General features: G+C 45.8%; 1 protein-coding gene across 1 annotated transcript in view; it reads left to right on the top strand.

The window, feature by feature from the left end:
* The first annotated feature begins 18,325 nt into the window (after window positions 1–18,325).
* The window catches only part of AXL (AXL receptor tyrosine kinase), a 100,360-nt gene continuing 90,905 nt past the window's right edge, over window positions 18,326–27,780 (top strand). Inside the window, exon 1 of the mRNA XM_088477107.1 lies at window positions 18,326–18,772. Coding sequence (XP_088333233.1) covers window positions 18,679–18,772 — 94 coding nt within the window. The 5' untranslated portion in view covers window positions 18,326–18,678. The remainder of the gene's footprint in view (window positions 18,773–27,780) is intronic.

The raw sequence follows: 27,780 nt of genomic DNA, 5'->3' as shown, positions 1-27,780 counted from the left end.
ACCACAGCCCGTCTGGCAGGCAGAATCCATTCAGCTAAAACCACGGCCAGATAAGTAATAACGATGGCGCAGCACCATGATGTATCTGCGCAGGGGGGGTTTCTAAGTACTCAGAAACCCCCCGCATGCGCTACTGAGGGCGGATGCAAGTCAGTCACATAACCAGCCTGGCCGTGAACTGTGCTGCCCGATCGGAGAGCTGCGATCGTGGCAGCGCATTGGGAGATAGGGAGGATAGCAGCACGGGCGGGGTTGGCAGCGTGGTAGGTGGGGGCAGCGGCAGAGCCCTGAAATGCCCCTAGGGCATTCCAGTCGCCCCTAGGCATTTGCTTTTAAAGCCTATGCCTAGGGCCAGCTCTGTTCAGCCTGCAGTGATCACAGTGCTTGTGGCGGGGAAGTGTCTACCTCAAGCGCTGTGCGCTGCTCCGATGGCTGTCGATGGTTCTGATTAATCATACACTTCCTGGAGATGACGTGTGTTAAGAAAGAAAAGTGGACGTCTTTAGACCGGCGTGCGTTCGCTCTGCCGTCGCTCTCTAAGACATAGAGGGCGTCCTTACACCAGACAGTGCGATCGCGGAATTTGCATAGCCAGCCCCTTTTGGCTGCGAGAGAGTGCAAATTAGCATCCAGGTCTGAATCGCCCCCTTAATTTATTTGACTCCATTATTGGTGGTTAAATTCTGAATTTTGGAGAAAAAGCTGTCATCAGCCGCAAGAGCAATTTCAACAAAGTTTTGATCACAAGTGCGCAAACATAAAGTGCAAAGCTGCCTGTGTAACACAAGTAGAGCCTTCACTACACTCTAGGAATAAACTTAATCCAGACAAAAAAACAGTGTTCCACACTGGCGCATAAACACGTGTTCCCCTACAGTTTTGTGCTATTGTGGTCTCTTACACAGATTTTCTTTCCACTTCAAGTTCGTCTAGGGTTTTAACTTTTTTTAGCTTTTATGAATCCCCAACTTTTAATCCTCATATGATTTTATCCCTCAAAAAGAAATAGAAGAAAAAACATATAGGCCCTCATTCAGAGGCGGTCGCAAGTAGCGATCACTCTCTCTGAATGAGGGCTGCCGCTTCCTTTTTTTTGGTGCGGCCTCCTGGTCGCTAGCTAAGCTGTGGGTTACCACCAGGGCTGCCATCAGAAATTGTGGGGCCCGGTACTGACAAAGTAGACAGGGCCCCCCGGGGGGAGGGAGGGGATGGATTTATATATATAAATAAGCCGTAACCATATGAAATATGTTGAAAAGGCTAGACCCACATAAAAAAGCCAGCAAAGTCTGACTGGACTGAGGGGGGGGTGATAGGCTCAGGGCTGAGAGGGGGGGGGCAGGACAATGACGGCAGGCACGACTAGGGGGAGATGCACCGGACCAGGGGGGCTGTCTGGACTGGGGAGTGGGGCATGGCAGGGAATGCTGTCTAGACTAAGAGAGGGACAGGGAAGGCTGGCTGAACTAGCTGGGGAGGCTCAGGGCAGAGAGGGGAGGACAGGGTAGCCCATCAGCCTCATTCTCACTCCATCCCCAGCATGTCTCTGCCTCTTTTCCCCCAGCCCCAGCATCTCTGCCTCATTTTCCCTCCATCCCCAGCGTGTCTCTGCCTTGTTCTTCCCCCCAGCGTGTCCCAGCCCCAGCGTGTCAGCCTCTTCCCCCACAGCATGTATGTCAGCCCCTATCACCCACAGCATGTGTGTCAGCCTCTCTCTCCCCTCCCCCAAACCACCACCACTACTTACCTTATTTGCATCTTCCTCTTTGGCTCCTCTCGATCCCTTCCAGCAGCCTGGCCCCTTGTTATGACACAGCGCACGTGACGTGATGATGTCACGCACGCTGTGTCATAACACGGGGCCGGGCCGGGTGTCTGTCTTGTAGGAGCCGGAGCGGCCAAAGTGGGCCCGCTCTGGCTCCAACCATTCAATTAATGGGGAGCCGGGACCAGGTTGGCGGGCAGCAGCGCTAGTTCCGCCCCTGACTCTATGGCTGCCGGTGCAGCACCATAGCCAGCCGGGCCCCCCTCTGTCTCTGATCTCTCCGGGCCCGGGACTCGAAGCCTGGCAGTCCCCCCCTGATGGCAGCCCTGGTTACCACCCACAGCTTAGCGACCGACCATCGGGACTTGCGACGAGACTCTAAGGTTGGGTCTCGGCAACCGCAAGCCCCAGGAAGCTTCCTGCTCTGATCGAGCAGGAAGCTCCCCATTGACATCACTGATGATGTCAGTGCGGCCGTCCACAAAACGGTAGGCGTTCCTTAAGGAACGCCTCCGTTTTTAAAACCACCACCCCCCGGCCCGCCTATAAAATGGGGCGAGCTGTCGATAAACATCGACAGCGGCCCCTTTTGTAGAGAGCTCCGGAGCGAGAGAGTTTCTCTCTCGCTCCGGGGCCTGCGCACGCGCAGTGAGGCCGCTGCGTGTGCGCAGGGCTAACCATCGACCCGCATCGGTGCTTGCGACCGGGTCTGAATGAGACCCATAGTGTTTATATCATTCAATTTATCTGCTATGGATAGGACCTGAACGATGACAGATGCGCACTCCCTCAGTCGATAAATCATCTCTCCAATATGTTGGTCAATTATCGCATATCGCTGCCAGATATTAGAAATATTTGGCAGTTTATATGCAGTAAACGACGAACGACGAAAGATATTAGCAGCAGCCACAAAGCGCTGTAGAGAAAAAAATCCGCTCCCTGAATGATGTAATGCGATATCGTTAATCGTTCGTCGTTTGCCAAAGTCTGTCATGTACATGACAGATATCTTTCAGCACAGCCACCGGAATTTTCAAGGGATATCTTTTGTCTTTCATTGCTCAGAAAAACATCTGCTAATGGATAGGCCCATACTATCACAGATCAAATGGGGTGTTTATAATAATATTGCACTCACATTTGATAATAATAAACTGGCATATATCACCATATTCAAGGTGAATCTTTAAACAGTGATTCTTCCTGAAGTTCTCTAATGGTTTTTCTTATCCCCGATATTTAGTTTATAATATCTCAAAATAGGATCAAAACGAAGAACACATAGTGCAATAATGTTACAAAATAAAGAACAGATTTGTTTACATTGCACACTCACACTGATTAATTAAAATATTAGCATAGGTCACCATGTCCACAGTGAAACTTTTGGGATGCCGGTATTTCTAGTGTAGATGGTCACCCTCTATGATGGTAATAAGAAGTTTGGAGTCCCCAAGACCCGGAAACCTGTAATTAAATATATATATATATATATATATATATATTCAGCATGAGTGTTTTGCACAGAATTAGCCATAGCACATGACAAGCCAGTATTATCGTGACTATAAAGTATAAATGTCTGACATCCACAAGGGACTGACCCCAGGTACTTAGCTATCCTGATTTGACCTCTGTCTCTTCTTGTAATGGATGTTTGTCTTTGAATGCCACAGCTAATTCATCCCACCAGTGAAAATAAGATTTAGTACAACCTAGTGGGTGCATCAGCAGCTGCCTTCAATGGAACAAATCTATTATTTAGTGAAGGGCAGGGTGGTCCTGATTCTGGCTGCTGTAGATAATGAATGAGCCTTTAATGAATAGCTCATCAGAATCCCTCATGGGACCCAGATCACGTTATCTCTCTGTCCTCCAAAATTGTCCTTTCTTGGTGTCATACAGTATATTAAACTGTATCGATACTCCTCTTTCAGCAGCCAAAAGCATCTGATTTGCTGCTATAATGGCATTTACTTTGTCATTTATTAGTGTTGTGCTGTAACTTTGTATGGAAAACAACTAACACAAAAAAAATGTCAATGTCTGTCATTGGCCAGGTTGGGAGAGATAAATGATTACAGTTGATAATAGGATGTTCCTCTCAAGCTTCACACACATTCTGTGATCTGCCAGCTAACGCTGGGCAATTGGCTGATGATACCGTATGCTCTAACATGGACCACATGCCACATAATGATCCTATTAAAATCAATAAGATAATTTTTGGGCATGGTAAATTAGTAGTTGGAATATGATCTTATTGCTGAAGCCACAGGTACTGAAATATGAATTGTCTCTAATATGATTTGTATGTAGGTCATGGGAGAGTAGGTCATGGCAAAGTGAGGAGAGGGGACACAGTAAATTATATCAGATAAATATATGCCACCACGTACTATACAGTATGTGATGGTTGGCAATATGGGGGCTCTCCAGAAGTCTATTGGCTTTGAGCTTTGTTGGGGTATATTTATATTATTTGGGTAATGAAATAGGAGAGAGCAGCACAGTTTTCCAACTATCCTGATAGTGATGGGGCAATCCCAATTTCAGAGAAACTCCCCCCCATCCTGCATAATTTTTCCCCTAACTTGAGGATAGCTATGAGATATGTTCCACTAAGTGACACTGAATCCAACTAGGTCCATCAATTCTGCACATACCAGCCACAGGCAGCTGCAACTAACATTAAACAGGTGATTTTAGAAAAGGGCAAGGGGACTGCTCCTGGGAATATGGCACAAACCCAAATGTGACATGGCCATTCAGCATTATAAGATAACCACTCCCCCTTCTCATTCACGTGCGCACTGTCCCTCCAATCCAATTCTTCATTCAAAATGTTGGGACATTTGGGGGCCAACTGTTGCCTCTTAATCAACACTTTTGTCTGGTTAAAAGTGACCCCTCAATAGGTAGTGGCATAAGTACAGAGCCAGAATTAGAAATTTGGCACCTCCTTCCTCTCATGTTCAACCAAATTAACCTAAAATATTAATTTCCCTGTGTCCCTTTTCAGCTTTGCATCATGGGTAGTTTCCCCCTTGCATAGCCCTAGGTGCGTCCCTGCATAAGGAGTACCCTGGACGGGGGATTAGGAAAGGTTTTTCTGGCACAGCAGGCATGTTCTATAGTAATGTTCAATACATATACACCTCTGATGAAAAATATATGCTGTACATGGACGCGTTTAGTTCCATATACGGGATGCATACTTCATCAGGGAGTAATTACTAATTATAAATAGTCACACCAGCGCCGACAGTCTACACTTCTGCTATTCTTCATCAGTGCTTTTAAAACAACATGGCTCTATAAAGAATCCGTATAAGTGGAACTACAGTAACCAGCACTTTTCAATTTAGATTCGTTGCCTGTGCCATCTGTGATCGCCTCTCACAGACACACACTTTTTATTACTGCAGCTTGCAGTTTGATGATCATTAAGTTAATAATGCTTCGGCTAATTAAGTGTCTGCGAAGACCTAACAGCTTTCCTATGATCTCATGGGGAAAAAGAAAATAAAAAGTTGGCAAAATTGTCTGCCTGTTTGGGTTACATGTGTTATTTGGAGTATGTTCTTTCATGGATTACATAACTGTCACTCAGGGCAGAACATGTCTATATGCAAGTACCATCTCATGTAATTACTAAGTGGGTGTGGTCTGTGTAATGAGTAAAAAAGTAGACATGAGTTCTGAAATGTAAAACACAACACATTTATAAAATAGTTGTTATGAGCAAAAGTTTGGCATGCAAAATAATGACTCCATGATAGAATTGTAGATGGGTTTTTTTGGAGGGGGGGGGGTATATATATTTATCATTTGTGGCAGTGGTGCCCTAAAAAGTATCATAACCTATTGACGCATACTGATTTTCCAGGGATATGAAACAGAAACCTTTGCCAGCACAGCGATAGGAGCCTATCCTGGGTGATAGTCATAGCAATCACATTACTGCTGGCTAGGACACTGTGCACGTTCGTAAGAAAAATGTAATCACAGAGAGGGGAAGACCATGAAGACCCCTCTCTGGTGCTGCTCTCCACATAGGGACAGAAACGCTAACTTCATTTGAAGATGGTATTAGCAAACTGGACCAAAGTCTGAAAACCTAAGCTTGTCAAAGCTTGGTAAATTGGGCCAGACTGAAGTTCCCATTGGAAATAATAGGGACTTCGTTCTGCAGTCTTAAGCCTCGTACACACTAGATGATAAATTGAATGATATGAGCGATAACGATATCGTTATTGTTCATCGTGTTCAATATCGTCCAGTGTGTATGCCAGATATTGTTATTGATGCACGCTTCCGCGGATCATTTACGATGTCTTTCATCATCCGTACTTGCAGGGTAACCTAATGATATCGTTAACGACATTGAGCCCAGCAGTGCAGGGGAAACACTTAACAATATCGCTCATGGAGCATATCTTTAAGTGTGTATGAGCCCTAAGGGCCTGTTTCAGAGATAGATGGATTTGCAATGTTCTAACAAAAAAATACACTTTAAATAACTATACTCGATCTTTAACCATTCACTGCAGACCAGGACTTATTATTCCTGGCTGCCGTGCTACATATATTTAATATAATACCGCTTTTACACATAAATTCCGGGTCTGACCCGGAGGCTGGAACAGGGTTCCGATCTGGATCAGACCCGGAATTTACCCGGCGCCGACCCACGATTTCCCCGAGCCGGCACTGTTCACACCGGAGCCGGGTCTGCATAGACCTGGCTTTTCTGGCATTGAAGTGGAAGCTTGGAGATGACGTAATCTACAAGCGCCACTGTAGCCGGCCAATCGGCAGGCAAGTGGCACGATCTTGGTCACCCTGCCCTGGAGCGCTCCGTTTACACTGCAGGCAGGTTACTCCCGTGTTAAACCCTGCAAGTTACCTGGGTTGGATTGCTGGGTCACTCGACCCAGCAATCCAACCCAGTCCCCTTTTACACCAAGAAACTACCCAGGTTAACCCTGCAATAACACGGGTTTTAGCTCTGGTGTAAAAGGGGTATTAATGAACAAATACATTAGTCTTGGCACCTCATACCAGGTCTTGACCCCTCCAGCACCGCAGTTGTTGGGCATATTTTTTAACCCATTATACATTTTCACCCCCCGCAGTGCAACTCGTTCTCCTTCTGGTAAAAGGGACCACGCTACAATATAGCAAAAAGATTAGATATTAATTTACCAAAATATTTAACTGTAATTGTAAACGTTTTGTTGTTTTTCTTTAACAATAATCTAGTCATTTTTAAATGTATTGAAAGTTGATGTCCACTGATTAAAGATACAACAAATCTGCACTAGAAACAATTCAGCCAATCAGCAATTGAACTTTTATTTGTCTAGTGCAGACGTTCTCAAACTCGGTCCTCATCACCTCACACAGGTCACGTTTTCCAGGTCACCCAGCAGGTGCACAGGTGTAGTCATTACTCACTGACACATTTTAAAAGATCCACCGGTGGAGCTAATTACTTCACTTGCGATTCTGTGAGGAGAACTGGAAAACATCACCTGTTTGCGGTCCTGAGGACCGAGTTTGAGAACCTGTGGTCTAGTGCATGTTAGACGTCGAAAGCAAATGTGTGATAGGATTCAATAATCTTAAAGCAAAGTTGCATTTATAAGCAATGTTAGTAAACTATAGTACCTCATTAACATATAGTTTTGTTTGGTAAGCTGATAACTTACTAATATAATTGCCATAAGTAATAAAAGCAAAACAAACAGGCAGCAAATATTTTGAAACTAAAACAATATTTTTATAGGATGTGGTATACAATTTGCTAGAATGGACAGTTTTAAGAAATGAAGAAATGTTTTTTCTTTGACCAAAGTGGCCTCTGTTCCTGCCCATGTACATCCAGGAACCCTGAGTCAGAAGACATGCGTGTGAACCACAGCTGGATCATCCCTCTGATTTCACCCTCAAATCAGTCTTGGCTTTTGTTTTATGTGTTTCCCCTGACCCCTTCCCATATATTACCTGCATGTCACAGAAACAGGTTCAGCACAAATTTCACGGATCCTTGTCTGAACATTTTCAAAGAAGATTAACTGCAAAAAATCTACATGTATTTATTAACACAGTAATGTGTTTTTCTTAGCAGAAAATGACATTGTGCAGTGATATCTGCTGTTAACCGCTTTGAAATATTTACCTTACCATGTATTTTTTTTAATAAACACAGCTTCAGACTTCTACAAATCCCTATACTGCAATTTCGACCACCCTCAGTTGTGGCTGCCCCAGTTTTTGGTAAACTCATGCAATAATACATTTTGTAGTACAGTGGTAAAAAAAAATCTCCCCAGAGAAAGGCTGACTATACAGCTGGCCAGACAGCTTCTGGTGCATTAGTGTAGTCTTCACCCACATACTGTAGTTTGGTTGCCCATAAGTTATACATTAGTGGAGTTTTCATCTTACATATGAATATTACATGAGGAGACCCCACCATTTGCTGTATTTATATATGGCAGATATATATATATATATATATATATATATATATATTTAAAATTTGTGGGTGATTACAGCGCCAAACAAAGAAAAACAGAGAAATCGTTGTGGTCTTAGCACTTCTCTGTCAATTCTATTGTTTACATATAGATAGATAGATAGATAGATAGATAGATAGATATCCTCTGCTGTTCACCTTCGGCAAGTATCTCTCTTGTGATCTAATACATCAGCACCAAGACTTTCTAAGACTTTCAATTAGCCAAAAGTACAGCTCTACAAAACATGCTGTATAATACCCCTTTTACTCCGGAGCTACAACCCGGGTTATTGCAGGGTTAACCTGGGCAGCTCCTTGGTATAAAAGGGGAGAGGGTTGGATCGCAGGGTCGAGTGACCCGGCAATCCAACCCAGGTAAATAGCAGGGTTTAGCATGGGAGTAACCTGTGAAACCCTGCAGTGTGAACGGTGTGCTCCGGGTCACGATTACCTGGAGCACACGCCGCATGCCAGCCGATTGGTCTGGTTTCAGGGGCGCTTGGAGATGACGTAATCTCCAAGCATCCACTTCAACGCCGGAAAAGCCGGGTCTATGCAGACCCAACTTCGGTGTGAAGGGCGCCGACTTGGGAATATCCTGGGTCGGCGCCGGCTAAATTCCGGGTCTGATCCGGATTGGAACCCTGTTCCAACTCCGGGTCAGACACGAAATTTAGGTGTAAAAATGGTATAAGTGTATTAAGCAAGTCCCTGTACCGCAAAAAAAAAATAAAAAATAAATAAATAAATAAATAAATAAACAAACACTCATCACTCCAGCCAGTCCCTGCACAAACCTGCACCTCATCACCATTCACCATTCAGCAAGTCCCTACACACACCAGCACCGCATTACCATTCAAACACACCATTGGTTTAATCTGATTACATTCATTACTCCAACCAGCCCCTGCACACACCTGCACCTCATCACCATTCAGTAAGTCCCTGCACACACTTACACCGCATTACCATTCAAACACACCATTGGCCTAATCTGATTACACTTATCACTCCAGCTAGTCCTTGCACACACCTGCACCGCATCACCATTCAGCAAATCCCTGCACACACCTGCACTGTATTACCTCTCAAACACACCATTGGCCCCTTGAGTCACCTGACCATACCCCCACCCCCAGAAGTGCACTACATAAGTACCTCAGAAGCATTGATCATCTCACACCTCCTTGAAGAAGGCACCTGTGCTGAAATGCGTTGGAGAGCCCCAGACACCTACCCATCTTGAACCCACCTGCATCTACATCCGCCCCAATCCGGGCACTTGAACGGCAGCAGCGGCGCTTAACCGGACGCTGATCCCCACTTGCCCCAGCCTCTGCCAAACGACAGCGCTGCACGCGCTCATCACACCACCGCACGCAGCACAGGTTTCACCTGCACTGCATCCACGGACGTGAGCCACTGAAACAGTGCACGTCCCCCACCGCGGCATCATACTGGACTTTGAGAAGAACTGATCCCACACCAACGGACCTGGGCACCTACCGGTAGATCAGCACCCATTCTCCTCACCAGTGCGGGACGCCGCAAAGTGGGAGCACCCCTGATAACCTCCAACAGGGCATCCCAGTTCAGAAGTCTGTCGACCATAGGTCCAGCAGGGAAGCATGCAGTAGTCAGGAGCCCCCTGAAAGGGTTGACCCTACTCCCCACACTGTGGATACGCCCTGTCACCCCAAATCACCAACAACTGGGCAGTGTGTGCTGCCACGAACCATCTAAGAGACATTTATCCTCCAGGAGCACTGTACCTCCTACTGAGCAACTACCACCCCCTATGTGCACACACAGATACAAATAAACATATTTGTTTCTTCCACCACCCATCCAGCCTCCAGTATTTCTGTTCTACAACAACACATCCACCACAACACACAGTCATCTGCTCCCCCCAACCTCCCCCGTTTTTTCCCTCCTCCCTCTCCCCACCAATACACACACACAACCAAGGAGCGCACGTACCCTCCAATCTTACCATATCTATCCAATAGTAGGATAAGGTACCCCTACTGTACGGTGCAGCACCATCCACACCTGGACTCCCCCTCTCTCTCTCTCTCTCTCTCTCCCCCCTCCCTCCCTTTTTTTGTCCTCACACCTTCCCCCCTCCATCATCCAAACCCCTATATCCCACAACACCACCACCACCCCGAAGCGCATCCCAAACCCAGTATTACCGACTTATGGAAGGAGGGACTGTTGCAGATATCTGCCATGGTCCCTTCATTTCTGACCGCAAAGCAGTCCCCATAGATGGTGGTACATGTGGAGTAGCAAACCTGCAGTCCAAAATAGGATGTAATGTGATCACATATGCACCATTACTGAGTTGCTAATAGAGGGGCTCTGATAGGCGCCTGTCCGGGCCACTCACTAATGGTACATTTAGGTGCAATAAAGATTCCTTATTGCTTTGAACTACGGTGATAAGGAACCTTAATTTTTAGGGGTTCACCACAAAAAATAATAAATATGCCACATAGTGTCCCTTTAAATAAGTGTCAATGCACATGATGAATGTCGCATTTCCATGGCTCACGCTTATTAATCGTAGCTCCTCGTTTCTGACAGAACAGTCTTGTCAAATGACTCTGAAACATCCTAGGCCCTTAAGTCATTAGCATGCCACCCATATTGTCCCTGGCCCATTAGCTGCTGAGATGAATACCTGAGATGCCTTGTCACTTACAGCTAGGACCTAGTCTCTGACTGCAGCACCTCTAGGGATATGATCAAAGTTTGTTCCATACTCCAGACATCATTCACACCTCTTGTTATAGGGTTAGTTGTGTTGTTTTAACCTTCCGGGGCAGGAGGTCGGGTTTCTTTATCCGAGATAATCTGCCCAAAATGAGCCAAACAGTGTCAGGTTTAATAGGTTCCTCCTTACCATATACGGTATATGTACAGTGCAGTCCATGGTGTAAACGAAAATACCTTATCAGGCTAACATCAATTTGCAGATTATTTCCAGGGACATGTTGCTGCAGAGACAGTGCTTAGAAAATAAATGCCCTTGTTCCTGTCTAGATGGACCTTGGTGTCTCCAGTATATCATGCTTACAGCTTACTGAATTTAGGGTCTGATTCAGAGCTTTATGTAAATCCCTGATGTTTAATGATCTGCGCCTGCATCTGCGTCACACTGCACATGTGCAGATCAGGTCCTGCAACGTCGCTCGCAGTGCCCCAAAAGCTGCAGCATGTTTGACATGCTGCTGGCGTTTGGGGGCGGCAACAAGGACCTTGGCCCCATTCACCAGGCGTACCGAGGCCAGTTGCTGCGTCACTGTTCCAGGCAGCATGATTCAGCCGGACATCCTGAGTAACCTGTGGATTACTCAGATGTCCGATGTCACGCAGCTGATCCGATGCTGCGTTTTTGGATGCAGCAAAGAATCAGAGAATCCGGCAGGGGGCTTCTTTTTATTTAAGACTTCTCCTGCGGCTTTTGTATAATTGTGCGCAGCCGCTGCATACAAAGTCTCTGCGGTGGTGATATTACCGCCTCTAAATCAGACCCTTAGTTACAATGTTAATTTTTTAACTTTCAATTCACATGAATATGTATTAATGGGCATATTTAGCAAGGGACAAGGATTAGTCACAGTGCCCCCTCCTGAGACGTTGGCAGCTATGGCGCCAGCATATTCTGTAGCTCTTTACAAAAGGTGACAAATCGTATGAAAACAAAACTTGATACAAACATACAGACAAAGCGCTAAGAGGGCCCTGCTTCCCTTGCAATGTATATATTTGCTAACAGTTTAACAAACCCTCACGTTGATTTTATCTTTCCTTATTATTATTTTTGTGCTGAGGATTATGTAATTACATTCACGTATTCGTGTTGACACAGGACTGTTCCTCTGCACCAAACAGTAGGGTGGCTGGGCAGGGAAAGACTCAGAGACCTTCACACGGCCCCAGAAACTTGTACAAAGTTCATCCAGTAACAGATAAAGAAAGAGGTCTGCAAAAAAGGTACTAAGCATAAAAAATAAAATAAACTTACTGAAAACTTTTGCAACAGGGATAACTTTCGCGACACCAATAATGCCAGCCAAGAGATATCTCCGAGGCAGCTTAGTACTGTACATCGGCCGCTGTCTTTGAAAAATGACAGGAGCTGATTGGTTGGTACTTTATCTCTCTCCAAGGCTTAGCACATCTACCCCTAGTGTAGTTCCTTTGTGTGCACGCATGGCCTGGCTTTGCCCAGGTATTACAGACTTGGGCTTCCAGTTGCAGTTTCAACAATAATAATAAATAGTAAAAAATGTAAATAACATTTTTATATAATTACCAAGTGAAAAAATGCTTAATGTTAGTAATAAAGCATTGATTCCTGTGTATTGCTTCTGCAATCACCATCTAATCACCATCTAATAGTGTTGCCCGGTAATAGAAAATGTTGTCTGCGATGTCTTCTTCTCTCTATGCTAAATAGACCCCTATAAAGCCAAACAAATAAGAAAAAATAGAGTTAAATTTAACATCAAGAATAGGAAGAATTGTACTTTGCAGTTGGTTGGCACAATACAGTGACTGTGTCACTTGCTTGACTATGATCATCCTACCAGTAGAGTGCTGCCATTGCTCTGACAGACTGGGCAGGATATTACAGATTGGTGAATGGTCATTACTGTCCACTGAATATCCACACAGCCAAACATTGGTGATAGCAAGTACAGGTAAGTATTACATTGGGTTAGGGTCTCCGTTATGTCACCAGTCCAGCACAGATAAGGAACCTGCAATAAGCAGAGAATTAGCATCTGCAATAGACAGCAGAGACTTGGGTAAATCTACATTGTTAATGATGATATTTTAGTTTACATTTGCAAGGGATAAATAAAAAAAAAAGAGCTGATCTCCACGATGGCCCCTTACACATAATATGGTTGATTCTGAGTCAGACAGCTCTCTGTGCATGGACACAAATGGTGCGTTTTTGCACAGAGAGCATGTGCAGATGCAAATCTAGTCATCTTTGTGCATGTCCATCTTATTCTAAGTCGTACAGACCTCAGCTGGAACTGTCTTTGGGGGTTCTGGGGCAGCAACGGAGCGGCAAAAATGTGAGCGCACAGAATCTCCCTGATTTAAAATCGATAAAAAACTATCAACATCGATGTTGTGTTTCTGGGGCTAAATAACACGTTTACTATAACTTTAAAAACCAAATAAAAAATTTTCTGTTAGTAAATGTGTGATTTAGCCTCAGAAACGCAACATCGATGTTGATCGATTTTATCAATTTTTATTGATTTTAAATCGATCAAAAATCTATTAAAATCGACCTTTATTAAATATACACCTATGAGAGCATATATACTGAGTATTGTTTTATAGAGCAATATGATGATGAGCAGACCCAATGTCTTTACTCGCTCCCACTCTCAGCAATGTACTTTTCCTTTATACCTTACTGTACATGCAGCATAGCTTATACATTCTAACACTCAAATAAGAGCAGGTAACTGTGCACTTTGGCAAAACCATGCTGCACTGCAGCTGGGGCCAGATGTAACATGTGCACAGAGATATAAGCTTCGTACACACTTGACAATTTTTTGAACGATTTGCCCAATTCCGACGGATAGGAACAACATATCATTCAAATCGTCCGGTGTGTACACAGTATACGCGCTTCCGTCGTTCATCACATCCTCATGTCGGCCCTACATGCTGTTCAATCTGAGGATCTCGTCAATGATTTTGAAAAAGCGTGCAGTGTGTACGCTCTACCGAACGATGAATGATCCCGACCTGGCCGATGTGGACATTACCTGAGGCCAATAAGATAAATCCGAACGAATCCGAACTTGCGCTAATTTGGCAATAAGAACTGAATAAAACTGAACCTGCACTACTCTCGTTTTGACCTGTTAGCATCCAATTCAAAACCAGAGTTCGGTTTTTCTTTTTTAAATTGAGTACATTTTTATTGGTTTATAGCAATACATTAACAAATAACCAAACAAAATAAAATAAATAAATAAAAAATTGTATATATACATAAATACATAATCAAATAACAGTATCTTTAATATAAAACCTAGATCTACAAACTGCATCCCAGATCCATTACTTATATATATATATTAAAAAAAAATAATATATATATATATATATATATATATATATATATATATATATATATACAATATTAATTGGTATACCAAAACAATAAACATAAAAAACCAGAATTCGGTTTTTCAATCCAAGTTCTGAACCACAGGAAGATCTGAACCGGAACTTGGTTTCGACGCAGTACCCCAAAGTGATTCCGACCTCGGATTTGGTTCGACTCCTAAATTCGGTTGTTCTCTTGTGGCTGAAGCAAAGTTTGTGTACAGAAATGAAATTCATTTATGTTTCATATACAGCTTATACACACAGCCTGAAGGTAATTTTCTACAATATTTTTAATAAATGTGTGCCTTAGACAAAGCTTATGTACATTGAACCATCAAAAATCAAAGGTTTCATTACCTCAGTCATGCCAAAATTATTCCGTATTTCGGAATATCCCGTAATATTTGGATATGGGAGACTCAACCTGTATTATATATTTAGATACACATTTAGTAACACACACAATAGACCACAGTTGCCTTCAACACAGGATTACTGGAAATATCTGGATACAATGTAAAGAATAATGTCTGTACTCCAGGAATTATTAAAGAGTAGATAAAAAATATTTTAAATAACTATTTTAAAAATGTGTAAGAATAGCAAAGAATAAATCATTTTTTAAAGCTAGAAAAAGCCCTAATTATTTAGTAGAATAAAGTTGTGCTTACCTGCCATACGTTTTGTGGCATTGAGTGCGATTTGTCCTCCATTCATTCTATACTTAGATAGACTGTACAGATTGACAGGGGCTGCTGGATGTGAGGAAGGAGGGACATGGGTCCTGCAGACATATTTACAGGTGCTGCTGGAGGTGAGGAGGGAGGGATGGAGGTGGGGTGAGCAGTTTGCCTAGCAGCACTAAGAGCACAACTGTGGAGATAGAATTTAAGGGGTCTATTTACTAAGTCTTGGATGGAGATAAAGTACCAGCCAATCAGCTCCTAACTGCCATAGCACAAGCTGTGTTTGAAACATGACAGTTAGCAGCTGATTGGCTGGTGCTTTTTCGTCGTCCACTTTATTTCCATCCAAGGCTTAGTAAATAGACCCATAAGTCTGATACAAGATATACCATAACCAAACAGAGTAGAGATTGTAGTGTCCATTGATCAGTCATGCTGTCTCAGTATTTAATCAGAAGTGTCTACATGACAGGTGTCATATGTTTTTTCTAACTGATTAAATAAAAAAGGTTTTAATGCACTGTCAAGCACCCACTTGTCTATGTTTTTTGGATTTGTAAGAACCCAGGAGCCAGAATCTTGATGCTAAAGTCTGGTTTGGATGTTCCTGTCTGATTACTACTATAGGATACTCGGTCTATAAACTACAAGTTGATACAAGATTTAAAGTAGCTTCCATACCCTGGACAAGTCTTTAGATGCTTATTTTATTCATTTTTAAAATTATTTCACTTGTTTCTTCCTGTCTCTGGAACTAGGTATATGAATTAAACAGTATACCAGAAAAAGTATCTATCTATCTATCTATCTATCTATCTATCTATCTATCTATCTATCTATCCTCCTTTGTTAACTTTGCAAAGCTGGCAGAAAGATTGGCATACTTTGATTATGTTCTATAACACTAAAGCTGGGTATCCACTATACAATTATCTGTCAGATATCTGTCCAGTCTGGTTGGTTGGAATGAAAACCTGGTAATTTATGGGAGCAAATTACAATCGTCCATTTGCTCACAAACACTGGAAAATAGCCAAAAATGGTTGTTCAGACTAATTGGTTAATACACACAAATGTAACCAATTTCAACAATTTTTGTTGTCCTTTTTTCAATGTTTAAAACCATATGATCGACTGTCATTTGCTCCCATACATTACCAGGTTTTCATTCCAGCCAGCCATATTGGACAGATATCTGACAGAAAATTGTATAGTGGATGGCCAGCTTTAGTTGTGAATCCAATTAGCCGCGCACGTGGGTTAGCAGCACTTGTTAACCCCTGGTTTACCAGATGGGGAAAATTAAATCCCATGGCTAATTGGATTCCGCTCTAAGGTGTTTGACTTTCACATTGAGTGCTGTGCTTTTTGTACTACTAAGTTATAATATGCTCTTCTTGGCACCCAAAATGCTTCATTATTTAAATAAAATGTTTTTTTTTTTAATACTCAATAGTTTTAAAGGGAATCGGTATGATATTCCGGCTGTCGGGATGCCTCCTGTCAGAATACCGACAGCGGCATGCCAATATTTGGTATCCCGACAGGGGTCGGCTAAGTATACTTACACTCCCCCCATAACCCTCCCTTCTGGTAGCCTAACCTTAACCCTCCCCACCCTGCACCCTAACCCTAACCTTCCCCGTTAGTTCCTGAACCTAACCCTCCCCCTTAGTGCCTAAACCTAACTCCCCCCAGTGGTGCCTAACCCAAACTCCCCACCCAAAACCTAACGCTAACCGCGCTAACCCCCCCACCCGCGCGCGGCTAAGAGGACGGCACCCCCTCCCCCCCCCGACTTACCTCATTTGGGCATCCGTCCGTCTGTGTTCCGGCATCGGGATTAAGATAGGCGTCGGTATTTCAACGCCTATTTTAACTCCCTTGTCGGGATATCAGCGCCGGCATTTAGAATCCAGCTGACTACATCCCTTTTACAGGTTTTTTTAATATGTTAAATCGATTATTATTAACTTTTTTTTGTTCTTACCAATTCTGGGCTTTCATTTCCAATGTACATTAGTGAGCTGACTACCCAGCTCACACACACATAGGAATATCCTCAGTGACTCTCCTTAAGTCACCACTAAAGGACAATATTACCAAGCAATATATTATTTAAAAAATTGACAGGTGATTTAATTAATCTCTGCAATAAGCGGTGGTAATATATAATTGTTATCGCCGCTTGCTGATAAATAGTCCCTTTTGTCCGGGTACATTTCTGCCATCATTTAACTAAGGACCATAGGGCCTGATTCAGAGCCAGATGCTATTTGCGGACGCTCATTCAGAAAAAAGGGGCTGGCTATTTAAATTGAGCGCTCGCTCTTTGCGGTCTGTTGACGCCTCTATGTCTGAGCGAGCGAACGAAACATGCGCTCGCTATTTTGTAAAGACACCCCCTGGCCGCTCGCATCATACGTCATCTCCGCTATTTATTAGATTAATCGAGTACATCGAAAGGCGTATGAACTGCTCGCAGTGCTTGTGGTAGCATTTTCCTACCGCAATCATGCGAACAGTTCAGGCTAAAAGACAACCAAGTGACGTGGTCGATGACGCTGCTTTGTTAATTATGCACACCCATTAAATGCCCGTTTTGACCGTTTGGCAAGCCTGCGTTCGGATCTCCACTCCCCGTTTTCAAGCACCTTCCACTGTTACACCCACAAGCGCCTCATCCTGTCACTCAAATTAGCAGGCATTCGCTATTTTGCGAGCACACAATTTCCGACCGCACTGACTGGTTGGCGCATGTTCATTACAACCCATACGCATGCGCAGATGTGCGAACATCGCTCGGAGCGAACGAGCGGCCGCTTGCGAGCGGCTCTGAATCAGGCCCAGAGTGTGCTCCATAATTCATTAAATTTCTTTTTCTTTTACACCAGACAACCTAAAAACGGTGAAATGCTTTCTGCAATACACATCTACCCCAGTGCACTGCTCATAAGACAACACATAGGTGTAAGTATAGATACAATTCTACAGTCCTCAGATCTTCTCAGATTTACTTATACTTCAGGCTCCTCCCACCCCCTCTTCTGTACTATGAGCTCCTACAAAGGAATGCTTCCCCTCTGCTATTGTACAAAGTCTTACAGTGGGTGTGTGAGTCACAAATGAAGGGGCAGACTGCAATCCTCCCCTCTCACTCACCCACCCATCTAACCGTGTACTCCCCAACTCACTTTTCACAACTCTCTAACAGAGATTTACTCTCTCTTTGCTGAAACTTTAACTATTCAAAGGTTTTTTTATTATTATTATTTATATTTTTGAAAGTTGGATTTGTTGGACATTGTGTTGTTTAGTTGGGATGTTTATTTTCTGTTTACTACCTACTGGATGTGATTGCTTAGTTTGAGGATTTCCCACACTTGTTGCGGAGATTTGGGATTGCAACAACAAACCAGGAATTTGGGGGACATTGGTTGTTGTTTCACTAACAGACTTTTTGGAAATAGTTTTTGAGTAGTTTGATTTTTTTGGGCTCAAATGAGGAGTTAACATCTGAAGTGCTGTCTGGGATGTGGAGTGGAGAACGTCTTTTCACCAGGATGGGACTAATGTTTTTGATGCTGTTTCTCATGGGAATACTGGGAGCTGTATTAACACAGAATGGTGAGTACAAACAAAGCTATTGTCTACTGATTATCAGAGCAAAGACAGAGAAACAATGGAGTGAATGTGTATTCCGAGACCTAGACAGACAAGAGAGACTACTGCGTCTCCAAATGCAAAGACCTCCAACCTCTTCTTGAGACATGGATAACAGAATACAGTCCTGTCACCTGTTCCTCATATAAGGACACCTCCACTTAATACATAGAAATCTGGACACAGACCTCTTATTTCCACCGAATTACACAGATATCTGGTCATTGTCCTCTTACCTCCACACGTATACATCAGCTCAGGACACATACCTCTCACCTCCTTCTAATACCCAGGCATCAGGACACAGACCTCTCACCTCCTTCTAATACTCAGGCATCAGGACACAGACCTCTCACCTCCTTCTAATACTCAGGCATCAGGACACAGACCTCTCACCTCCTTCTAATACTCAGGCATCAGGACACATACCTCTCACCTCCTTCTAATACTCAGGCATCAGGACACAGACCTCTCACCTCATTCTAGTACTCAGGCATCAGGACACAGACCTCTCACCTCCTTCTAATACTCAGGCATCAGGATACATACCTCTCATCGCCTCCTAATACACATACAGTAGGGCACATACCTCTCACCTCCTCCTAATACACAGACATCAGGATACAGACCTCTCCTCCTAATACACTGACATCATGATACAGACCTCACCTTCTCCTCCTAATACACAGACATCAGGACACAGACCTCTCACCTCCTAATATACAGACATGAGGCTACTGTACAGATCTCCCATCTACTCCTAATACACAGACATCTTGATACGGACCTCTTTGGATACACAGATATCAGGATACAGACCTCTCCCCTCCTCCTAATACACAGACATCAGAACACATACACCTCTCCTGCCAGAGACTCTCACCTCCTCCTCATGCACAGGCATCAGGACAGAGACCTCTCCCCTCCTCCTAATACACAGAAATTAGGGTACATATCTCTCTCACCTCCTCCTAATACACAGACATCAGGACAAAGGGGGTCATTCAGACCCGCTCGCGAGCGGCAGGACGCTCGCAAGCGGGTCAATGTTCCCAACTGCGCATGCGCACGACGGAGGGAGCTCCGTCGTGCGCATGCGTGAGACCCGGCGAGCGACGGGCTCACCATCGCTCCGAGTCTCGCACCAAAGGGGGCGTGCTGTCGATGTTGATTGACAGCACGCGCCCTTTGGTGGGCGTGCCTGCCAGACGGAGGCGTTCCCATGGGAACGCCTACCGTCTCAAGCCGGCCCCACTGACATCACTAGTGATGTCAGTGGGAGTGATTTTGGCTCTGATAGAGCAAAAATCACTCCAGGGCTTGCGGCAGCGAGACCCTACCGCAGGGTCTCTGTCGCAAGCCCGATGGTCGCGATGGTCAAGACCATCGCGACCATCATCATGGACGCTCGCTATAGGTGTGGGTGGTAACCCACAGCTATGCGAGCGTCCATGAGGACGCTCCAAAAAAAGGTAGGAGGGCCCTGATTCAGAGCGAGCGCTCTGGTCAGAGCGTTCAGCTCTGAATCAGGCCCAAAGACCTCTCACCTCCTCCTAATACACAGACATCAGGACACAGGCCTCTCACCTCCTACTAATTCATAGACATCAGAGCACAGACCTCTGACCTCCTAATACACAGACATCAGGACAAAGACCTCTCACCTCCTCCTAGTACACAGGCATCAGGACTGATACCTCTCACCTCCTCCTAATACACAGACATCAGGACACAGGCTTCTCACCTCCTCCTAATTCATAGACATCAGAGCACATACCTCTCACCTCCTCCTAATTCATACACATCAGAGCACAGACCTCTCACCTCCTCCCAATACACAGGAATCACGACTGATATCTCTCACCTCCTCCTAATACACAGACATCAGGACACAGGCCTCTCACCTCCTCCTAATTCATAGACATCAGAGCACAGACCTCTCACCTCCTAATACACAGATATCAGGTCACAGACCTCACACCTCCTAATACATAGACATCAGGACACAGACCTCTCTCCTCCTCCTAATACAGAGACATCAGGATACAGACCTCTCACCTCCTCCTAATACAGATACATCAGGATACATATCTCTAACCTCCTCTTTAATAGACATCAGGATACATATCTCTCACCTCCTCCTAATACACAGACATCAGGATACAGACCTCTTTTCTCATAATACACAGACATCAGGATACAGACCTCTCTTATAATCCTAATATCATACTTGCCTACCTTCCTGGAAGTTGCGGGAGGCTCCCAATTTCTCGGGTAACCCCCCCACACCCCCGGAAGGATAGGCACTTCTCACACATTCTGCCCACTTCCTAGTGAAGTGGACAGAATGGGAAGAATATAACCGGGGGACCGGTGGGTTGGTGCGTTGGGGGCGGGGCCTAATGATGCGATTCAATGAGAATCGCATAATTTAGCCCTGCTCCCTTTTTTAAATATCCAACGTTCTCTGCGAATACCGGCGAGGGGTGGGGCTTAATGACCGACCCCTTCCCTAACTCCGCCCACCTGCTTCTCCTCCTCAGGCTTTTCCCGGGAAGGAGAATTTATAAGTCGACAAGCATGCCTAATACACAGTTATCAAGCTACAGACCTCTCTTCTCATTCTAATACACAGACATCAGGAAACAGACCTCTCACCTCCTCCTAATACACAGACATCAGGGTACATAGCTCTCATTTCCTCCTAATACACAGACATCAGGATACAGACCTCTATCCTCCGCCTAATACACAGACATAAGAATACATAGACCTCTCTTCTCCTAATACACAGACAACAGGATACAGGCCTCTCACCTCCTCCTAATACACAGACATCAGGGTACATATCTCTCACCTCCTCCTAATACACAGACATCAGGATACAGACCTCTCCTCCTAATACACCGACATCATGGTACAGACCTCACCTTCTCCTCCTAATACACAGACATCAGGACACAGACCTCTCACCTCCTAATATACAGACATGAGGCTACTGTACAGATCTCTCATCTACTCCTAATACACAGGCATCTGGATACGGACCTCTTTGGATACACAGATATCATGATACAGACCTCTCCCCTGCTCCTAATACACAGACATCAGAACACATACATCTCTCCTGCCAGAGACTCTTAAAACATGCTTCTTATTCACATCACTATTGTGATAAAAGTACAATGTAAGGCTACACTGAATGCTGACGCTGGGACTTCATTTACTTCTTTGTGCAATTTAGTTTCTAATCTGGGTAAGAAGTCAAAAGACAGAGCACTGATACGAGTGACCTACACCATGGCTCGTGCCACACATCGCTATGCTTAATCTGTGACTTTCGGGTCTATTTACTAAGCCTTGGATGGAGCTAAAGTGAATGGAGATAAAGTCCCAACCAATCAGCTCGTAACTGTCATTTTTCAAACACTGGGTGGGATGCACTAACATAGTACAGTACTTACCGCCACACACTGCATCCCTACTGATCGCATATGTAATAACATAGTACAGTACATATGTAATAACATAGTGCAGTACTTACCGCCACACACTGCATCCCCACTGATCGCATATGTAATAACATAGGGCCTGATTCAGAGCCGCTCGTAAGCAGCCGCTCCGAGCGATGAGCGATGTTCGCACATCTGCGCATGCGTATGGTTCGTAATGCGCATGCGCCAACTAGTCAGTGCGGTCGGAAATCGTGTGTTCGCAAAATAGCGAGTGCCTGCTAATTTGAGTGACAGGATGAGGCGTTTGTGGGTGGTAACAGGGGAAGGTGCTTGAAAACGGGGAGTGGAGATCCGAACGCAGGTGTGCCAAATGGTCAAAACGGGCGTTTTAAGGGTGTGCATCATTAACAAAGCAGCGTCATCGACCACGTCACTTGGTTGTTTCTTAGTCTGAACTGTTCGCATGATTGCGGTAGGAAAATCCAACCACAAGCACTGCGAACAGTTCAGACACCTTTCGATGTACTCGATTAATCTAATAAATAGTGGAGATGACGTAGGATGCGAGCGGCCAGGGGGCGTCTTTACAAAATAGCGAGTGCATGTTTCGTTCGCTCGCTCAGACATAGAGGAGTCAACAGACCGCAGAGCGAGAGCTCAATTTAAATAGCCGGCCCCTTTTTCTGAACGAGCGAGCGCAAATAGCGTCCGGCTCTGAATCAGGCCCACAGTACAGTACTTACCGCCACACACCGCATCTCTGCTGATCGCATATGTAATAACATAGTGCAGTACTTACCTCCACACACCGCATCCCTACTGATCGCATATGTAATAACATAGTACAGTACTTACCACCACACACTGCATCCCTACTGATCGCATATGTAATAACATAGTGCAGTACTTACCGCCACACACTGCATCCCTACTGATCGCATATGTAATAACATAGTACAGTACTTACCGACACACACCGCATCCCTACTGATCGCATATGTAATGACAAAGGGGGTCATTAAGACCCGCTCGCGAGCGCAGGACACTCGCAAGCGGGTCGATGTTGCCCCACTGCGCATGCGCTCGATGGAGGGAGCTCCGTCGTGCGCATGCGCGAGACCCGGATAGCGACGGGCTCTCTGTCGACCTGGGTCTCGCACCAAAGGGGGCGTGCTGTCGATGTTGATTGACAGCACGCCCCCTTTGGCGGGCGTGCCGAGGGCGTGGCTGCCAGACGGAGGCGTTCCCATGGGAACGCCTACCGTCTGAAGCCGACCCCACTGACATCACTAGTGATGTCAGTGGGAGTGATTTTGGCTCTGATAGAGCCAAAATCACTCCAGGGCTTGCGGCAGCGAGACCCTACCGCAGAGTCTCGTCGCAAGCCCGATGGTCGCGATGGTCTTGACCATCGCGACCATCATCATGGATGCTCGCATAAGCTGTAGGTGGTCACCCACAGCTATGCGAGCGTCCAGGATGACTCTCCATTTTCATGGAGGAGGGCCCTGATTCAGAGCGAGCGCTCTGGTCAGAGCGTTCGGCTGTGAATCAGGCCCATAGTACAGTACTTACCGCCACACACCGCATCCCTACTGATCGCATATGTAATAACATAGTGCAGTACTTACCTCCACACACCGCATCCCTACTGATCACATATGTAATAACATAGGCCCTCATTCAGAGCCACTCGTAAGCGACAGCTCGTTCGCTCCGAGCGATGTTTGCCAAACTGCGCATGCGTACGGATCGTTATACGCATGCGCGAACCAGTCAGTGCGGCCGAAATTCATGTGCTCGCAAAACAGCGAATGCCTGCTAATTTGAGTGACAGGATGAGGCGTATGTGGGTGGTAACAGGGGAAGGTGCTTGTAAACGGGGAGTGGAAATCAGAACGCAGGCGTGCTTAAAGGTCAAAACGGGCGTTTTATGGATCTGTATATTTAAAACAGCAGCGTCATTGACCACGTCACTGGGTTTTTTTTTAGCCAGAACTGCTCGCAAAATTGTGGTAGCAAAAACCAACCACAAGAATAGCAAGCAGTTCATACCCTATTCGATGTACTCGATTAATCTAATAAATAGCGGACATGACGTCGGATGCGAGCGGCCAGGGGGCGTAGTTTCCCAAAAAACAACCGCAAGTTTTGTTCGCTCGTTCAGACCTAGAGGCGTGAACAGACCGCAAACAGCGAACGGTTCATTTGAATAGCCACCCCTATTTTCTGGACGAGCGAGCGCAAATAGCGACCGGCTCTGAATCAGGGCCATAGGCCCTGATTCAGAGCCGCTCGCTAGCGGCAGTATGCTCGTTCCGAGCGATGTTCGCACATCTGCGCATGCGTACGGTTTTTAGTACGCATGCGCAAACCAGTCAGTGCGGCCGAAAATCGTTTGTACGCTATATAGTGAGTGCCTGCTAATTTGAGTGACAGAATGAGGCGTATGTGGGTGGTAATAGGGGAAGGTGCTTGAAAACGGGGGAGTGGAATTCGAACGCAGGCGTGCTTAAAGGTCAAAACGGGCGTTTTAAGGGAGTGCATAATTAATACAGCAGCATCATTGACCTCGTCACTTGTTTTTTTTAAACTCAGAACTGCTCGCAAAATAGCGGTTGAAAAAACCAACCACAAGAATTGCGAGCAGTTCATACGCTATACGATGTACTCGATTAATCTAATAAATAGCGGACATGACGTATGGTGCGAGCGGCCAGGGGGCGTTTTTATCAAATAAACGAGCGTATGTTTTGCTCGCTCGTTCAGACTTAGAGGTGTGAACAGACTGCAATGTGCGAACGGATCATTTGAATAGCCACCCCTTGTTTTTGAACGAACGACCGCAAATAGTGAACGGCTCTGAATGAGGGCCATAGTACCTTACTTACCGCCACACACCGCATCCCTACTGATCGCATATGTAATAACATATGCAATCAGTAGCACAAGAGACAGCTCTTCCGATAAGAGCTGTCCTTTGCGATCCGTGCAGTCCCGTGGACTTCCGGGTTTATGACAGGGGAGTCCATCTGCACATGTGCAGAGTGACGCGGTGGCCGCGGGGCATGCTGGGAGGAATCCGATCAGATCCCTCATACCAGAGTGATGCGGTAGAAGCCCATAGGCTTCTATAGGGTAATGCCTGGCATTACCCTCCGCACCGGAAACCCGACGGCCACACATTAGTGCATATGGAAAATGAGGTAAAACACCGGAAATGGGGTTTTTATCGCCTAGTCTATTTAGTGCATATCGCCCACAGTCTGTGACATGGCAGTTAGGAGCTGATTGATTGGGACTTTATCTCAGTACACTTTATCTCCATCCAAGGCTTAGTAAATAGACCCCTTTATACCAATTCCTTTGTAACAAATGTAATAATCCAGTGTGCCTATTTCACTATGGGTCTGACTCAGGGTTGCAGAGGAGATAATATGCAAATGATAGTTTCAGCCTCCCCCTTGTGCACTAGCGTACACTAGACTGTGCAAGCCCTGGGACCCCCACTTTCAATGCCCGCGGACAGGGCCGGCAACAGAAATCACGGGGCCCGGTACACAGAGAGAGATCTGACTTAACCTTACCTTTCACTCCTATGTACAGCATCTTCCCCTGGCCGACGCAGTGACAGAGGACACCAGGGGTCCATATAGCCTTTTCACCGGGGCCGGTCACTACATTGTGACGTCAGGTCCCCTGCAACAGCAGTTTCAGGGAGGAGAGGAGAAGAAAAGAGGGGAGGAGACGGGATGGGAGGTTACGGGCCGTGGCAGTGTACAGTACTGCTGTCAATACCACCTTATTACCACGGGCCCCCTTATTACCCCAGGTGCAATGCAGCGCCGGATATGATGCCACTGAGCCAGTGATGGACCATACATGATGTAGCAGAGCAGGCAGCTGTTATAGCTGGGTTTGTGCTGGGCCCCTCCGGGGCCCCTAGAATCTTGGGGCCTGGTACGGCTGTGCCCCTAGCTCCCCCCTGTTGCCAGGCCTGCCCGTGGATGGTGCAACTCTGCTGGTAGTGTTTGGTGCACCATCGACCCTTGAACTAGCCCACAGGTTAACAAACTCGGTCCCCAGGACCCCAAACAGTGCATGTTTTCCAGGTCTCCTCCCAGATTCACAAGCAAAAAAATTTGTTCCACCTGTGGATCTTTTAAAATGTGTCAGTGAGTAATGAGTACACCTGTGTACCTGCTGGGAGACCTGGAAAACGTGACCTGTCTGGGTCCTCAGGACCGAGATTGAGAACCACCGCACTAGCCTATGGCAGGTGCAAGTTCTCAGTCTGAGCCTCTTTGGCTGTGGCTGTCCATCTGAGAACGCAGCCGCTGTCACTAACAGGTGCGCCGAGAGGGGGGGGGGGCAGGTATTAATTACCCGGGCCCAGGCATGCTGGAGGGGCCCGGCGGGGACCCGGGTCCAGCACCGCTCCCCCCCTCTTACATCACAGCAGCCCAGGACACGCTGCTGTGTGCTGGGCTGCACTGGGAGACTGCTTGTGGCTGCTAAGAAGCAGCCACAGCAGTCTCCAAAGCCTGTGGGAGGAGCGATCCAGCTGATCACACCCTCCACTGGTTATGCGCCGGGCTGAGGGGGCTCACTGCGACCCCCTCGCCGGTGTGCAGGGCCACTTCGTGGCGATGCAAAACTTTTCTTTCTTTTTTTTTCTAACCTAAGGGGGCGTGGCTACGCCTCTCGTGATTAGGCCACTTTTATACCGGGGCCCGGTGCGGCTCTTAGCGGACCTGGTCACTGACACGCCCACGACACTCCCATAACACGCCCATGAGACAGACTTTTTTTGCATACACTTCAGGCCACCTCCCAGACAACTCCCAGGAAAATCCATGGTTTTGCCTCTCAACTTCAAATGCCAGCGGCTCTTTACACAACAGAGCATTTCCGCGTACATTCAGGGGAATGGATGCGCCTTAGGGGTTTTCAGGACATTTTGTGCATGTGCAGTAGCAAATAATCGCTCATCTGCGCAAACATTGGCATTGCGCTCACCTCTGAATCAGGCCCTATATGCAAATAAAAGTGCAAATCACTACCTGTGGTGAAGCGTCTAATAATCACACCACACCAAACGTTTTGCATCATATGGTGCAAAAACACTAAATGAATGAGGACACATCTGTATCTTCTCTACCAGCAGGGATCTACCGGTTCCTAACCCTAAACCCCTCTCCCACAAAACCTAACCTTGAACCCGCTACGCTGCCTAAATCTCCACCGCCACCCCCCAAAGCCCACGGCTAAGAGCTAAAGCGCCCAGACTTGCCTTCGTTCGGGCTGGTGTCCTCCTGGATTCCGCCATTGGAATGAAGATAGGTGACAGCAAGGTCTTCCTACTGTAATAACCAGATATTCCAGCTAATTGAGCCTGCCCTCTGTTGTAACATTGCAGGAAAACACAGCAATTGTTCATGGCCATCAGCGATTTCTGCACTTTGCTGTAATGTTTACATTGTAACAAGTAACAAAAGATCTTGTCCAGCACATTCT

The sequence above is a fragment of the Taudactylus pleione genome, unplaced genomic scaffold, assembly GCF_031769625.1.
Source record: "Taudactylus pleione unplaced genomic scaffold, aTauple2 ptg000199l, whole genome shotgun sequence".
Taxonomy (NCBI): Eukaryota; Metazoa; Chordata; class Amphibia; order Anura; family Myobatrachidae; genus Taudactylus; species Taudactylus pleione.
This window is presented reverse-complemented; position numbering and strand designations above follow the sequence as displayed.